The 15,590-nt window shown below is 46.4% G+C and overlaps 1 protein-coding gene across 4 annotated transcripts in view; it reads right to left on the bottom strand.

The window, feature by feature from the left end:
* LOC122159591 (mitogen-activated protein kinase kinase kinase 3-like) overlaps positions 1-15,590 on the bottom strand; it is a 68,559-nt gene that overhangs the window by 40,180 nt on the left and 12,789 nt on the right. For all 4 annotated transcript variants that reach the window (XM_042817352.1, XM_042817351.1, XM_042817349.1 and 1 more), the window contains exon 2: positions 12,197-12,276. In XM_042817352.1, coding sequence (XP_042673286.1) covers positions 12,197-12,200 — 4 coding nt within the window. In that variant the 5' untranslated portion in view covers positions 12,201-12,276. The remainder of the gene's footprint in view (positions 1-12,196; positions 12,277-15,590) is intronic.

The raw sequence follows: 15,590 nt of genomic DNA, 5'->3' as shown, positions 1-15,590 counted from the left end.
TGTAACCAGTGTAACCAGTGTAACCAGTGTAACCAGTGTAACCAGTGCAGTAACCAGTGTTCCAGTGTTAAGCACCAGAACAGGTTGCCCAAGAAAGCTGCAGATGCCCCATCCTTGCAGGCATTCAAAGCCAGGCTGGAAGTGGCTCTGGGCAGCCTGGTGTGCTGGTTGGTGACCCTGCACATAGCAGGGGGCTGAAACCAGATGAGCATTGTGGTCCTTTTCAACCCAGGCCATTCTATGATACTATGATAACCAAAGAGACTTGACAGACACACTGGATATGAAAATAATCTCCTGCCTTTTCAACACTTCTCCTTTGGTACACGTGGACTCTGAAATCAGCTATCAACCTCTGCATGCAAGGTACCCAGCACGGGCACAGAAAGATGTACCAGGAGCTAGGGCAGGGCACATCTGCTAGGAGGCAGTGAGAACTTGGTCCAAAGGGGCAGCTATTAAAGAGTGAAGCTGTGACAAAAAGGGTTGAAGACTTGTCATGTGCGCTGTGTACCCCGAGGCCATCGCTGGGTTAAGAAATAAGGGGAAAAAAGAGAGGAAAGATGTCTAAAAATCAGCGTTTCTTTTAAAGTACAGAAAAACTTTTTCTTTTGTCAACAAGACACAGTATATGATAAGCTTAATATTATTTATTGTTCTATTAATTATAGGTTTAATGCTTATATATAAATTCCCCCCCCCCCCCCCTTCCCTACCTCCCTGACCCCTGAGAATAAGGGAGGTGGTAGGAAGCACAACCTGAACTGCTGCAATAATAATGCTGCAATTTTCCCATATTTACTTTTATTTTTTGGGGGGAGGGGGGCTGTAAGAGGGACCTCTGGGGACAAGCCTGGTTTTCCACACGGATTTTGTAGTAGGAAAAAAACCAACACACACACACACACAAAAAAAAAAAAAGCCTCTTTTTTTGTGGAAGGGGAAAGGAAAGAGGGAGGGACAAGTTAAAAAAAAAAAAAAAAAAAAAGCAGAAGTAAAAAAATAAAACAAATACACACAACCCCCCACATATACCACCCTGTAGGAATTTTCCACCTAAACTGTATCTCTGCAACGCTCCTCGCCTCTTTCTTTTTTCCAATCAGAATGACAACCAAAGTTTCCTGAACTTGCTGAAACTGAATGCAGCCTCCAATGCCACGGGGCAACAGAGCTAAAGCAGGCAGTGGCAGAGCCAGGCTTCTGCTGGCACAACCACACTGCTCACCTCTGCAAGAAGATGCACCTCTGGTTAATCCATCAGTGCCCTGCAGAGATGTTTTAGGACTTACTCAAGTCAGCAGTGCCCGTCCTAAAGAGGAAACACAGCAGGATTTGCTGGAGATGACCATAATATCTGTAATAGTGCTGACAATAATAACAGTACTCTAACACATAAGGACATAGGAACATCCAAGTGAGTGTCCCAGCTGCCTGCCTCCCAGACATCCAGCAAAGGACCTGGCAGCCCCAGGAGCTGCCCCAAACCCTGCTGGCCCACAGACCATATCCTAAAGAGTTCCAACCGCTGGGGATTAAGAGCGCAGAAGAGAGTGACAGCATGAATTACATTTTAGAGGGGATGTCCAGGATGAACCCGTGGCACCAATTAATCCATCACAACAATGGGATTCTTAAGCAGAGGTGAACTCCATCACTCTGCAAAATGCAAATGGATTGAGCCTAAAAAAAAACACAAAAACATCTCTCTGAAGATGTACTGAAAACGTCCATGCTCTCACTGCTTATCCCATCACATGGGGCTGAAACAGGAAAGGCTGTTTTCCACCACCAAATCATGAAACATCTGCCTATCAGAGCACACTGCTTCAGCACAATCAGAGGGATTATGGCTGAGGGCTCAAGTGCCCAAAACAAAGTGGAAAAAACCCCACGGCATGCTCGGAGCAGGACACCATTTGCACAATCAGTTGCAAAACCAATGCTTCCCAGTCCTCTTGATGTCAGCTTTGCACAGGGACTGATGCTTTCCAGACAGAGCCTCTTGCCCATCCTTGTTACTGCTCCTGGGGTCTCCCAGTTGACTCCCTGGAAGGGTGGAGAACTCTGTTCCGTGGAAACGAGCAGCCAGCTCAGCCAGTTCAGTCAAAATTCAAACCAGCACTGAAGCTCACTGGATAATTAAATCCAAATGCCACTCCCAAGCCTCTACAGCAAAAGGAGCGTCACAGGCTGCTCGCTGACAGCCTGGTTTGGTTCAAGCAAGCAGAGGGTGCAGGATGGATGGCTTTCCCCAAGGAAAAATACCAGGGAAACAAAGGGAATCCCACACTGAGGGACACAAAAGATCAGGTTCTCCTGATCTAGCACCTGGCCTCATGAGAAGGCACCTTGGAGGCTACACAGCAGGCATCTTCCCAGGCTTTGCCGCTGCTCCAGAGCAAAACAACTGCAAGTTGCACAACACCAGTGAAGCATTCTGCAGGGCCCAAATGGACCTGGGGACTCAAGCCACCCCCTGAACTTGCACAGCACAAGCCTTCATCCTGAACAACCTCCCAGCCCAGTTGGCACCATTCTGCATAAACTCACTGAGCGGTGCTGCAGGCTGATGAGATGAAACCCCTGTAAAACAAATCCTTCACTCTGCCCAGCACCACATGTAAACAGGAGTAATAGTCTCTCTTCTTTCACCCTTGGTTCCTCATCAACTTTCAGCAATCTCCCTTAGAGTGAATTCATTGCTTTGCTCTCTGCTTCCCCATTTACACCCCAATTTTGTGCTTCTTAATCAGCTTCCTGTGATGAAGCTCAATCAATCCCGTCCACCCAATCAAGGACCACAGTCAAAAGGTCTCAATGATTTCCCAAAGCTTTGGCCTGCAGGGAAGCACCAAGAGCTGAGGTAAGAAGAGGTCAGACAGGAGCATGCTCAGGAAGCAGTGACTACAGAGCTGTGATGGACACGGGAAGGTTGACATTAGACTTCAATAAAAGCCATAGGGTCACAGTGCTGATCCATTTTGGCAGGTTCTTACATTAAACTGCAGTACTTCTTTCTCTAATCAGCTCTGTAAGACGCTAAGACTCACAGGTTCCAGGCACTACCGATGCGAATTAGAGTACTCAGCACTTGCAAAATCTGCTACGAAGTAAAATCAGAAAGCCACAACATGACACATCTCCTGCAGAGACGAGTTCCTGGTGCTGCTACAGCGCCTCAGTTCTGCTATGCGTGCAGCAGAGAGGAACCTGGAGTTTCAGTCTTAGCACTGCAGCTTTACTGGTGAATAACAACAAAAATAAGCAAAGGAGAAAGAGTGAGCCTGAAGGTCAACAGGGACCACCCAAAACAATTCAGCCGTCAGGAGAGAAAGCAAATGAAGAAGGGACAAAGGAATTATTTAGCTGCGTTCAGATGGTCTAGACAGTGCTGTTATTGTTGGCTTTGCTAATAGGTCATTACTAAGAGGCAGCTTACGGTAGTTCCATGAAGCTCCTTCCATCAACAGTGAAAAGAAAAAGCACCAGCTGTACGAAGCACAGAGAACAGCCTGCAGAAGGAAGGCAGAGCCTTGTGGAACAGCACCAGTTCTGATATCGGCCTCTCGCACACCAGGCTCGAGCCCGGGAAAAGCTGGGGAAAAATCCTGGGTGTTGCAGAAGGGGAACAGAAGTGTTTTGAGTCACTCCTGAGCAAGGCTGGAGCGGTGGCTCTGGGGCTGCACGCAGCCGTGCACACTTCTGCATGGATCCAGTGTAAAACCACAGCTGTGACCATTTGTGGTCACTGTGCTTTACACAGCTGTGGTGGTGATGGCCCAGCCCAGCCCAGCCATCGTGCCCGTGTAAATTCCAGCCATTGCTCGAAGCCATCTCTCAGTACGGTGATGCAACCACGGGGGATATCCCCAGGCAGAGAGAACAGTGCTGTGAAGGGTTACAGGGGTCGAACAGAGAATGGGAAGCCTCACAGAAGCACTGTCACACCTTCAGAGGCAGCCCTGTCAAAACACAGGCTTTGAACACATTGTGGAAAAATACTGAAGTGCCATAGAATGTAGTGAAAAGAAATACCAAACTGCACGACTATACCATGAATAGTCTTCATTTTGGTCTGCAAAGGACATCAGCCTTCAGTTTTCTCTTCACTTTCTCATGTTTTTAGAAAACATTTTTTTTTTTTTTGTAAGGGGGGAATAATGACATTTCCCAATTACCAAAGAGAACCTTCAGCTGAAAGCCAAAACTCAGCACCTCAGCATCATTCAGTGCAGCTCCTGCCTGAACAGATGTCCAGCTGAAATGTCAAGATGGGAAGAGACAGGAGCTGCTGTCTATGCCTCGTTTTGTGGACAGGACTCTGTGAGAGACAAAAGCCTTTCCAAGACTGCACAAGTCTGCAGACAGAGCTAAATACATTAATAGAAGCTTAAATTTGGTTAGCACTTAACTCGATCTGGCCTTCCTTGATGTATACAAAGACCCCAGAAATTCACTTAGCAGTCTGCTCATCAGGTCCTGACCTGGAATTAAACAGGACAGTCTTTTCCAGGAAGCTCTCCAGAAAGTCTCAGTTCAAAGAGTATTTTGGTAATTCCAAAACCTTCCGAATTTCAAGAACATAACAAATCTCAGCAAACACGAGAGTAGGACACACATTCAGTGGTAAAACCACACTTCCATGGCGGCCCACACACCACAGCAGAAGTTCACACCTACTGGACCAACAGCAAGTGGGGCTGCCCATCAGAAGGTCAGAGAACCATAGAATCATTAAGGTTGGAAAAGACCTCTAGGATCATAGAGTGCAAACATCAACACACGACCACCATGCCCACTGAATACGTCCATCAATGCCACATCTGCCCTTTTGTTGAAAAGGTGAAGGCTGCATCACTCCTATCTTAACAAGGAAACAGCGCAAACCTTTACGAAGCAGGTATCAGAGAACCTTCTTGAAGACAAATGCAGCCTTTCCTCCAAAAGCCAGCAGGGAAATTGAGCTTGGATATGAAACTTGCTAAGCTTTCTAGCTTGCAAAGGACTCAGATCATCAGCTTTCTTCAGTGCCTACAAACACCATCAACGGATATGTCCTGCCACCAGGATTCAGGTCATGCAGAAAATACAAGCTACTGAGGAATCAAGACAGCAAAGAGCAGGAGGGATCAATTAGTAAGAAAACATCACTACAGTGACTGCTCCAGTCAAAACTAGGAAGTCTATCAGTGATCTGATCCAGAAGCACAAGCTCAGTGCCATGACTTGAAGCACAACTACAGCCCCTAAGCAAGAAGTACAGGACGGGACACACACAGGTGGCTACAAATACTATTTTGCAGCTCATCCTCCATGAATGGGATCTCTGTAAATGACCTGCAGCAAAACAGCCTGCTGCGAGCATCACCCAGTGACAGAGATGCAGATTATCTTCTATTTAAACTTAACCTGCATGCACAAACCATTCTGCTACTGTCTGGTGCAGCATTTGGCATCTGATGTAGAGAGAAACTATCCAGTTACCCTCTCCCAGCCCAGATTGCTGTGCATGGTAGCAGACACCAGTGGAGCACCTTCCTTTTGCAAGTCAGCACACTCTGGCCAGCAGCTGGATCCTGCTGTCGTTCACTCTCCTGCAACCCCACCCAAGGGACGGCAAAGTCACCCCGTGTTCTCCTCCAGGGCAGGGCACAGCTCAGCAGGTCAAACAGAGCAATTATACAGGAGGAAATGAGGAAAGACCCTTCTGATACGCAGGATTTCTTGGCAGGAGTTTGCTTGCTGACGTCTTCACCTTGGGACATGCTCACTCAGATTAACACTGTGAGGGCTTTCTTGAAAACACTTTTAGCACCATCATTCCTCAGTTAGGATAAGCTACATAATCTGACCTATATTGACCGTTACTAACATTCTACCTGACAAACACTTATTCTTCAAACAAGACATAATTGGCATAAAATGCACAATAAAACATCTGTAGATTTACGGCACTGCCGTGCTATCTCACAGATGCTCTTCTCAAGGGTAAAATCCATTTTGAGAGTTCCTGCATCCTATTTTCCCTCATGAGCTATCCCTCAGGTGACCTATATCGCACAGGAAACAGGTCACAGAACTTATTTGGATCAAAACTTCTTCTTTTTACATTCCCTTGCAAAAGGGGACAGCTGTTGTAGCCACTCAAGGTCAGACTGGTTGGGGCTTTGGGCACGTGATGGAGCTGTAGGTGCCTCTGTTCACTGCAGTGGAGTTGAACCAGATGGCCTTCAGGGGTCACTTCCAACTCAATTCTATGACTCTACGTTAGCTTAGCCAGGAATGGGCTCAGAGGAAAGACAGGAATCCGTTTTAAAAAGCTACATTAGTAATCATTTTAAGAGGTTATTAACACAATTGTCTATCACATATATCACTGATTCTAGTGACCACAAATACAGAATCCAACCAGCTCCCAAAATACTCATCAGCCCAAATAAGCAAACCCCTCTAATGCAGTGTTTAATGTCTTGTCGATGTGTTCAGCATACTGACAAGAGCCATCAAAAAACAGCAAAAGGGAAAGAATCAGCTGATGAACATGGACATCACCATGTATTTTAGGTACACTGTGAGGTAATGAAGAACTGAACCACCCTCTGAATTGCCAGGGGAAGCAAAGAACAGTAGTGATGCTACAGGGAATTCACTTCAGTCTAGGAGAGGTGAGAGTGATGCTCCTAAACACCAAGCAATCGGAGGCACAGCCACCACGGCTACCCTGGGCTGCAGGGACCATTTAGGCTTGGACACATTCCCCAGCCAAGGAGGACTGGAGAGGAAACCATGGTGCCATCACCACCCACTCTCTACCATCACCCAATCCCTACCCCATCACCTTCCTAAGCTAATTGCCCCCTGCTACATTCACCTCTAAGTGCCTCCCAACTTCTCCATGGAACAGGGCCATAACGCAAACCTTCCACGTTAAGCAACTTGACACACACAGGTAGTGCAGCCAGAATGACCAAAGCCCTCACATAGTGCTCGACTATTGAACAGCTTGCTATCAAGGCCCATAAAGCAATCGAAAGCACGGCAAAGATTAAATAAGCTTATCGCTGTTAGCAAAGAGCAAGCATTTATCCCACCAAAGTGAAACTTAACCCAACCTTGACCGCTCCAGCTGCCGAATGCTTCCTAGCCATGAACTGGCTCCTGCACTGGGCAGCTCCCAGTTGCAGTCCTCAGGAAGACTGGAGGAAGGGACAGGAATGCAGCAGCAAGATTTAGGGCTTTCCTGTAAAGGCACAGAGCTGCTTTGAGATAAACCACGCTAAATCTCTGCCTCTTGGACAAACCGACTGACCCTCATTTGTTATCGCAGATTACTCTCACGAGGCTTCTAGGAGACATGCAAGCAAGGACTCACCAGTTACAAAACAAAAATAATCACATTTTCAGAAATTCTTTTAAGCCCACAGTTCCACTGAGAGGAAAAAAGAAAATTCGGGAGCTGTCTGGTTTTATGGTATGATGCATTTTCTCCTTTAGCATCTGACTGCAGAACTCCTCACCACTTCAAAGGTCCTGCTTTCTCTCCTTCCATCCACAACTGCCTTTCACAGCTTTTTTTGCTAACCCACTCCCTTGGCTCCAAAGACACTACTTACCTTTTCCTGTCATGGATTAACATAATTAAACTGAACCTAGAGCAGTTTTTCCAGCCATTTTTCCAGCTTCGCTTAAATTCTGCCCCTTCTGAAGAAGGGCTTATGTACCTAAAAGCCAGCCTGGTTTTTTCCACCTCTATCAGTTTGGTCTAATAAAAGATATCACCTCTCCCCACAACCTGTACATCTCTTGAGCGCACTTGAAAGGAAGAAAACGTTTATCCAGTAAGAAACATGGTTGGCAAGTTATTTCCCCTGACAGCCTCTGATACTTGTGCAGGTTATTTGCAGGCTCATAAAGACCTCTTTCTCTGTCCCAGCTCAGCTACTTCCAGTGCTCAGAGTCACAGCCCTGAACCTGTGAACTCCTCATCTGTTGCTGCTGCAGCAATGGCTATAGCATCTCAATTAACAGCAATGTGGGGGCTGAACCTCTACTCCCCAGGATCCCAAAGAGACTGGCATGACCTGAAACAGCTCCAGGGCACAACATCACTAGGAAAGGGAGAAGGATCTGAACTTGGACATCTCTAGAAAATAATGTGCCCAAACTGCTGCAATTCAACCTGATTTTCAAAAAGAAAAAAGTTGGGTAATAAGCAAAAGAAAGATACAGAGCTCTTGTAACAGGTCCAGAAAAGGGCCACTAAGATGACCACAGGGCTGGAGCAGTCCTATGAAGCAAGGTTGAGGGAACTGCACTTTTTTAGCTTGGAGAAGACCCCGGGGAGACCTCATTGTGGCCTTCCAGTACTCAAAGGGAGCATATAAACCAGGGGAAATGGCTGTTTATGAGGGTGGATAGTCATAGGACAAGGAGGAATGGTTTTAAGTTGAAAGAGGGGAAGTTTAGGTTAGATATTAGGAGGAAGTTTTTCACTCAGAGGGTGGTGATGCACTGGAACAGGTTGCCCAAGGAGGCTGTGGATGCCCCATCCCTGCAGGCACTCAAGGCCAGGCTGGATGTAGCTCTGTGCAGCCTGGTCTGCTGGTTGGTGACCCTGCACACAGCAGGAGGTTGGAACTGGATGAGCATCGTGGTCCTTTTCAACCCAGGCCATTCTACGATTCTGCGAATTTCTGCAATTTACCACGCTGCCATGTTTCAGCACAGCATTTCTTAACTGCCATTGGCTATGCTCCTCTCATTGCACTGCATAGCGTGGATATTTCTGGAAGTGTCATATTCACTCGTTGGCTCCCAGCCCAATTATGATCAAACGATGAAGAGGCCATGAACCCACATGGAGGGGTGACAAATGGAAATGGAGCGTGAGCTCAGTGCCAGGAGTGAGAGGTGAGACACTGGGACACGTGTTCTCCATTCCGATTTTCTCCCATTAATGAGGTTGACGAAATCAAAATAAGAGGCACGCGGCAACCCAACAATCACATTAAAAACAACTTCATTATTCCTCCAACCAGCAGGAATTGCAGTATCCAAATACAGGATACTGCATAATTTTGGAAGATCAGCATCCAGTGAGGGCGTCATCTCCACAAATGAGTCTCTCTTGGATCTGCGCTCAGTCTTTTCGAAGTACTGCATCTCTAATCTAAGATGTGATGCACTTGGGAAGCACACATTCAGCTTCTCCACACCTATACTGTGACCATGTATCTCCCCATATAAATCACTTTCTCCTTCAAAAGCCATTTCCAGCTACAAACTACCCTGAAGTTCTCACCGCCCTATTTTTTTGTAGAAAGAAAAGGTCAAATGCTTCAGTATAAATACAACAGTTACATATTTGCCCTGGGGCAATACTGAACAGGAGCCCAAGTGATTGTTCCAACACCAAAGCATGAAGAAAAATGAAAATAATTCTGCCCCAAGCTCTTAGGCTGCATTCAATTCCTCTTCCCTCAGAACATGAGCCCTCTGTCCTATCCTACACAAAGACCTCCAGGTCCTTCACAGACAGAAGGGAACAGGTATAGGTGCTCAGAGATGTGGTTATGGCCATATCTGCACAACAGAGCCCACAGTTGCAAGGACCCCTGGGCTAGCCCTAAGCTGGCACATGCAGGCATGCTGTGTTGGTCCTGCAAGAGCAAAGCAACTTGTGTGCAGCACTGAGCTCTGGTGCTGGCTGCTATGTCAGAGGTGCTGCCCACAGAGGTGCCACAAGTCCCCACTTCCCATCTTGTGGTCTCTGTGCAAGATCACACAGCTTCCCTACAACGCGTCCAGGAACGGTGCCACACTGAACTTGAAGACATTGGGCACACTATAAATAGGATCCTGGGAAGAAAGGCAGATCTGGAAGGGACCTCTAGAGATCAGTTTGTCCAACACACCCTCTCTTGTGGTTCACCAGAAGAGAATCAATGAAATGACTGCAAATTCTCTGCTTGTCCATTGCAAACGTTTCCACATCTCAATACATGGGGGAAACAAGCACATGTACATGGGGTGGGGTGTCAGTGGTGATGAGCTCTAAGCAATGACATTTGGGAGGGGACAAGCACAGCACCTTCTGTCCATGCACAGGAATAATCACAGAATCACAGAACGGCCAGGGTTGGAAGGGACCTCAAGGATCATGAATCTCCATCCCCCTGCTACACGCAGGGCCACCAACCTCCACATTTAATACCAGACCAGGCTGCCCAGGGCCCCATCCAACCTGGCCTTGAACACCTCCAGGGATGGATGGAGCATCCACAGCCTCTCTGGGCAGCTGTTCCAGCACCTCACCACTCTCTCTGTAAGGAGCTTCCCCCTGACATCCAACCTAAATCTTCTCTCCCTCAACTTAAAACCATTTCCCCTTGCCCTGCTGTTACCTACTGCTGTTATCTGAATAAGCAGAATTGCAAGTCTACACAAAACTCAGACTGACCTCTGTAAAGCAACTCTGGCTGTCCTGGGAGAAAGGCTTGGCTTTCTTTCTTTTTGAAATAAAACTGCATTGAATTGAAGTGGTTTTCATCTTCAAAATGAAAATTTCTCCTAGAAAGTTCCGGGGTTTTTCATCAGGGATTTCAAAGTGAAATTTGTCATTCTTTATACCCAGAACCAGGTCTGGACTTTCTCTTCCCTATCTTTTTTTTTTTCTCCCTTCTTTACTTGACTTTAGATGAGTTCTTTTACCCCCAAATCTCTCTTCCAGTTAATAGAGAGTTAAAACAAGAAAACAAACAAACAACTGAACACAGGAAGGTGAGGGCAGGATGAGGGAAAACCTCCTGTCCTCCTGTCTCCATTAGGAGGACAAACAGCTTAGCTGTGGCTTCACGTTTTCCAGTTTGTAAATTGAAATCGCTACCAAACTGCATATCATTCTCCCACCAGCTCTAGAGAGCTGAATTCACTGGGATTGCCCCCCCTCCCTTTCTTTTCTCTTCCCCCCCACTATTTCAATACGCCCTCAAACATTTTGGACGAATGCCTGTAAATTATGCAAACGTAAAAGTGAAGTGCCAACCAACATAAAGATTCCTCTGAGATCTTTGCTTTCTCCTTCCTTGAGGGCCAACAGGTCAGGAAGCCATCCAAGCTCCATGTTTTAATTACGTTCTAACAGCTACGTGAGGCAGAACCTGCTGTTATCCTTCAGCCACCATCCTCTTTTCAAAACTAAAGAAATTAAGCAAAAATCCCTACAATTGGTAGGGATTTCTACCACTTGCTGGCAAAATGGTGTACAGACCACTCTGGAAGTAGTTTTGAGGTCAATATTTATTCTGCAAAGAGCAGTGTCACAATCAAAAATGCATAAGATTCCAGCTGAATCCCAAAACTAGAAGCATACAGCTCTCAGTAAGGCATGTGTCACCAACAAAGCCATTTAAGCAGCAATTAATTCCTAGGATTGGGAAGAGTAAGAGTAACATGGTGAAGCTGGATGGCCAACAGCATAAGACGCTGAAGGAGCTGGGGCCCTTGCCACTTATCACAGTATCATAGGGGTTGGAAAGGACCTCCAGAGATCATCAAGTCCAACCCCTCTGCCAAAGCAGGTTCCCTACACCAGGTAAGGTATCACCTGCTAGTATGGGTCAATAGCTCCCATCCAATTACTCACATGCTAAAACAGGAACAGTTCAGCACTTCCCTATGTCTGTTAAAACAGTCTTTGGCAACTGCAATAAGATTTGAATCACTGTGTTTCTCCAGAGCTACAAATACTCTTCATCTAAATGAAGAAATAACTCTCCCTCAGCATCACAGGAAGGTGCAAATATCACCAGGCTCCACTTGAAAGCAAATCTCAGAATTATCAAGGTCAGAAAAGACCTCCAAGATACGCAGTCCAACCATCCACCTACCACCACTATTTGAATGAAGCTTCCTTGGGCGAAGAAATACAGAGTGAAGGTGCTGTGCCTAGAATACAAGGCAGACTTGGCAAGAGGCTCCACCTAGAACACAACCCACTGACTACACTGGTGGTAAGAAGAGATTTTATCCCATTTCAGCACCACTGGAAAGCAGAAAAAAAAAAAACTAAAGAAAACATTCTGTGATATTTAAGTAGGCCATCTTGGCAATGTCTCCCACTCTACTGTCAAGAGTAGACCCAAAATTAATAGGCTGCAGAGAATTAAGTGCTTCAGGGGAATCCAGTTCTTACCCATCTTTCCATCTACATCAGGCCTCCATTCCGCCGGTCCCAGGCACTTGTACCTTATCCTCCACTTTCAAGCATCCACCCTGTAACAACAAACATACACAGAGTTTACAGATGGATTTTGGCACGGCAAACGGGGCAGAGACTGAACACAGCCATTCTTCATACAGCACCTCCCCATCATCCTCTGGGCTGGAGGAAGAAGGGGCAAGGAATTGAGACCCGGAGCTCATCCTCCTCTGCACAGCCCAAAGGTTATGCACTGAGTACACTACAAACCTGCTACCCTTTCCAAAATACATACATATACATAATTAATCTTGGAGTAACGAGCTTAAACTTCTGCTACGAGTCTCCTTGTGTAAGAGGACACCAGCTCCTACTTACACCAGTGGAAAAACTCACTTCAGTCTGAATGAAGGCACAACATGCAAACAACAAATGTGAGAAGTTCACTCTGAAGGAATGGCTGCAAGCAGGGATTGAAAGGGTCTTCTGCAACCACGGTGCCTCAGTGCTGGCAAGCAGGAGGATATTTATCCAACCTATTTTGAGAGAGACAAGCAGGAAGGGAAAGCGATAAGACAGTGGTGAAGGCAGAGAAGTGAACGTCACAGAGAACATTGCTCCTTTTGCTGCTGCAGCTTCCTCTGAGACAGCACCGCTCACACTGAGCTCTACTCTGCCTATTTCCAAGACAAGGATGAGGCAAGGAAGAAAGTAACGGGCTCAGATGGGTTTAGGTCTTATCTTGAGGAGGATAGTTCACGCCAAAGTGGACTGAGAGAACAGAAGTGCACCAAAAATCAATGTAAAAACTCCGGCTGATTGTAACAAGAACAGGAAACAGCTCAAATCCTCACTGCTTTTGCTTCCAAAATTGATGCAACACTTCCAGCAATTGAGCTGCACTCAGGGTTTGCTCTGGGGCCACGTGCAGATAGCCTGGATTTAACCCTACATTCCGAGCCAGCCCAGCTTAACTCCGCCATCAGTAGCATGGTCAGATTTTTCTAATGGCTTTTTGGAGAACTTTCAGACCTTTGCAATCTGATTCTATCACAAAAGCACACACCTACAGAAACCAGGCAAACAAACATTGGAAAGACAGGTGAATTTCCCATGGGCTGAGCTGTGTGCTCTTCTTCATCATCGCTGCCCCAGCAAGCGCCAGAGACCCCACTGAGCACACAGCTCACTCAGAACAGGAAATCTCACAGATACATGAGATAAAAATGTTTTCTGTTGTCTCAGATCTCCTAAATCCTGAGGACAGCCAGACTTCACATCGGGCTGCAAACACTGTTGATTTCCGTGGCTTTGCAAAAATACATACCAGCTTCCTGCTACAGAAGGACACATTCCTGTTTCTAGTATAAATTCTGCCTTTTTACAATCTCCTTTCGAAAACAGGGAAGTGGGAGGAAAGGAAAAATCCTTTTTCTGCTCGGAAGCACTTTGAAGCAGCATCCCACCTCTCCTCCCACCAAGATCTCTGACCTCCACGTGCTGAAGGCTGGGTCGGAAGGGCCCTGGGCAGCCTGATCTGGTGGGGGGCAACCAGCTCACAGCAGGGGGTGAAACTAGATGGTCCCTTCCAACCCAACACTATCAAGGTCCCTTCATACCCAAGCCATTCTATGATTCTGTGCTTAGCAATCAGCTCCCAGGGATGCTGGGGCAGTGCAGTGCTCACATTCCAGGTATGAGCTGTGCATGCAAGAGACTCGGGCTGCTCCAATCTGCTTGGGAAACTGCCAGGGGAAACCTCCAAACAGATGCTCTCACCTAGAGGCTGTGGAATCTCCTTCTATAGGGATATTCAAGACCCATCTGGACGCCTACCTGTGTAACCTATTGCAGGGGACTTGCTTTGGTGGGGCAATGGATTCAATGGTCTCTTGAGATCCCTTCCAACCCCTGCAATTCTGTGACCTGGAATAAAAGCAACTTTGATTTGATTGAGCTGAATTCGTTTCTACAGCTCAAGTGGCTCAACATCACGGCAGCTACATGGGCACAGAGTATGAGTACCTAAATGAGACCTATACATATAAGGCTCCCAGGGAAAGCAGTACCTACTCCCAGCCTGAGCACTACATCATGTGTTGGTTTGAAGGTGTATGGACACATCACTGTAAAACAATAATAACAAGCCACAGTTGCCCCTGAAATGCGGCTCAGCTGGAAAGCTACTCAAACTAGCATTGCTAAAATTGGGACTTTCCTTGTTTTTTTCAAGCAGCAGGGAACAACATGTTGGGCTCACAGCGTTTAACAAGCAAGAGTCAAGCGGAAAAAATCTCTCCTTTTTAAGAGTTGACCACATTAATTTCCGGGAGTCCTGCCAGGGCGCTGGAGTTTTGTATACTACGGAACTGTTAAAAATATTATTGTAAATGTTATTTTCAAAAAGCTTAGAGGCCAGGGCTGGGGTAGCGTTAAAAACAACAGCAAAGCAAATGAGATTGTTTTAGCTGGGAGAATACAAGCGTAGGCACGCGGAGAGCTTGGTCAAACAGCCTGCAGGCTTGGCCAAGAGAGATTCAAACGCAATGAGTGGTTAAAATATCAAAGATTTCCTTGGATTATCATAGTCATAGAATGGCTTGTGTTGGAAGGGATCCCAAAGATCACGTAGCTCCAATCCCTCGCTGCATACAGGGCTGGCAACCACTAAATCAAGCACTAGAATTGCTAGATTTTGGGGACACTTGAGACATTCCCAATTCATATGGCATCTTCTGCTCATCTGAACCACGCAACACACAGGTATGGTCAAAAAGAAGCCATTCAAGCTTACAATCCTATCTTTACGAGCATGCAACAGGGACAGGCTTTCTGCAAATGTGTGTAACCAGGGCCCAGGTTTGCAGGTTTATCTCGCAAATGACCTTAATGGACAGACTGCATGAGCCAAGAGGAGGAAAAAAACCCTTTACTGAGCATGCACTCATCAAGCTGCAAAGCAAGGAGTGACACACGTGCATGCCCACAGCTCACATAAGGAGGAGCCCAGTGCTCTGGAAGACACTGCACAAAAGCCAACAAGGAATTTGATACGAACATGTATCAACCAAGGATTTTTCTCCCCATTTTGGAGCACAGCAACTTAAAACTGCTTAAGAATCTCTTGCACAACAGTACGCTGCTAGAAGAAGAGATACTCCATAGATCCCTAAGAGCCATCGTGCAAAATGGAGCATACCTTTCATCATAAGTGACAAAACCAGTGCAGCTGTGCTCAAGAAGTCTCTCCTAAGCCATCCTGTTGGTTCCATCAGGTGTAGAACACGAGCTTTAAAATCTGCATGGCAGATAGCTGTTAACTTCCCCCACAGCCTTTTTAGAGTCACTAAGATTTTAAGATTCCTTCCCTTATCAACTCCTCCTCTTC

This window comes from Centrocercus urophasianus, unplaced genomic scaffold (assembly GCF_019232065.1).
Source record: "Centrocercus urophasianus isolate 14NV4802_14NV808 unplaced genomic scaffold, USGS_Curo_1.0 seq_16, whole genome shotgun sequence".
Lineage (NCBI taxonomy): Eukaryota > Metazoa > Chordata > Aves > Galliformes > Phasianidae > Centrocercus > Centrocercus urophasianus.
This window is presented reverse-complemented; position numbering and strand designations above follow the sequence as displayed.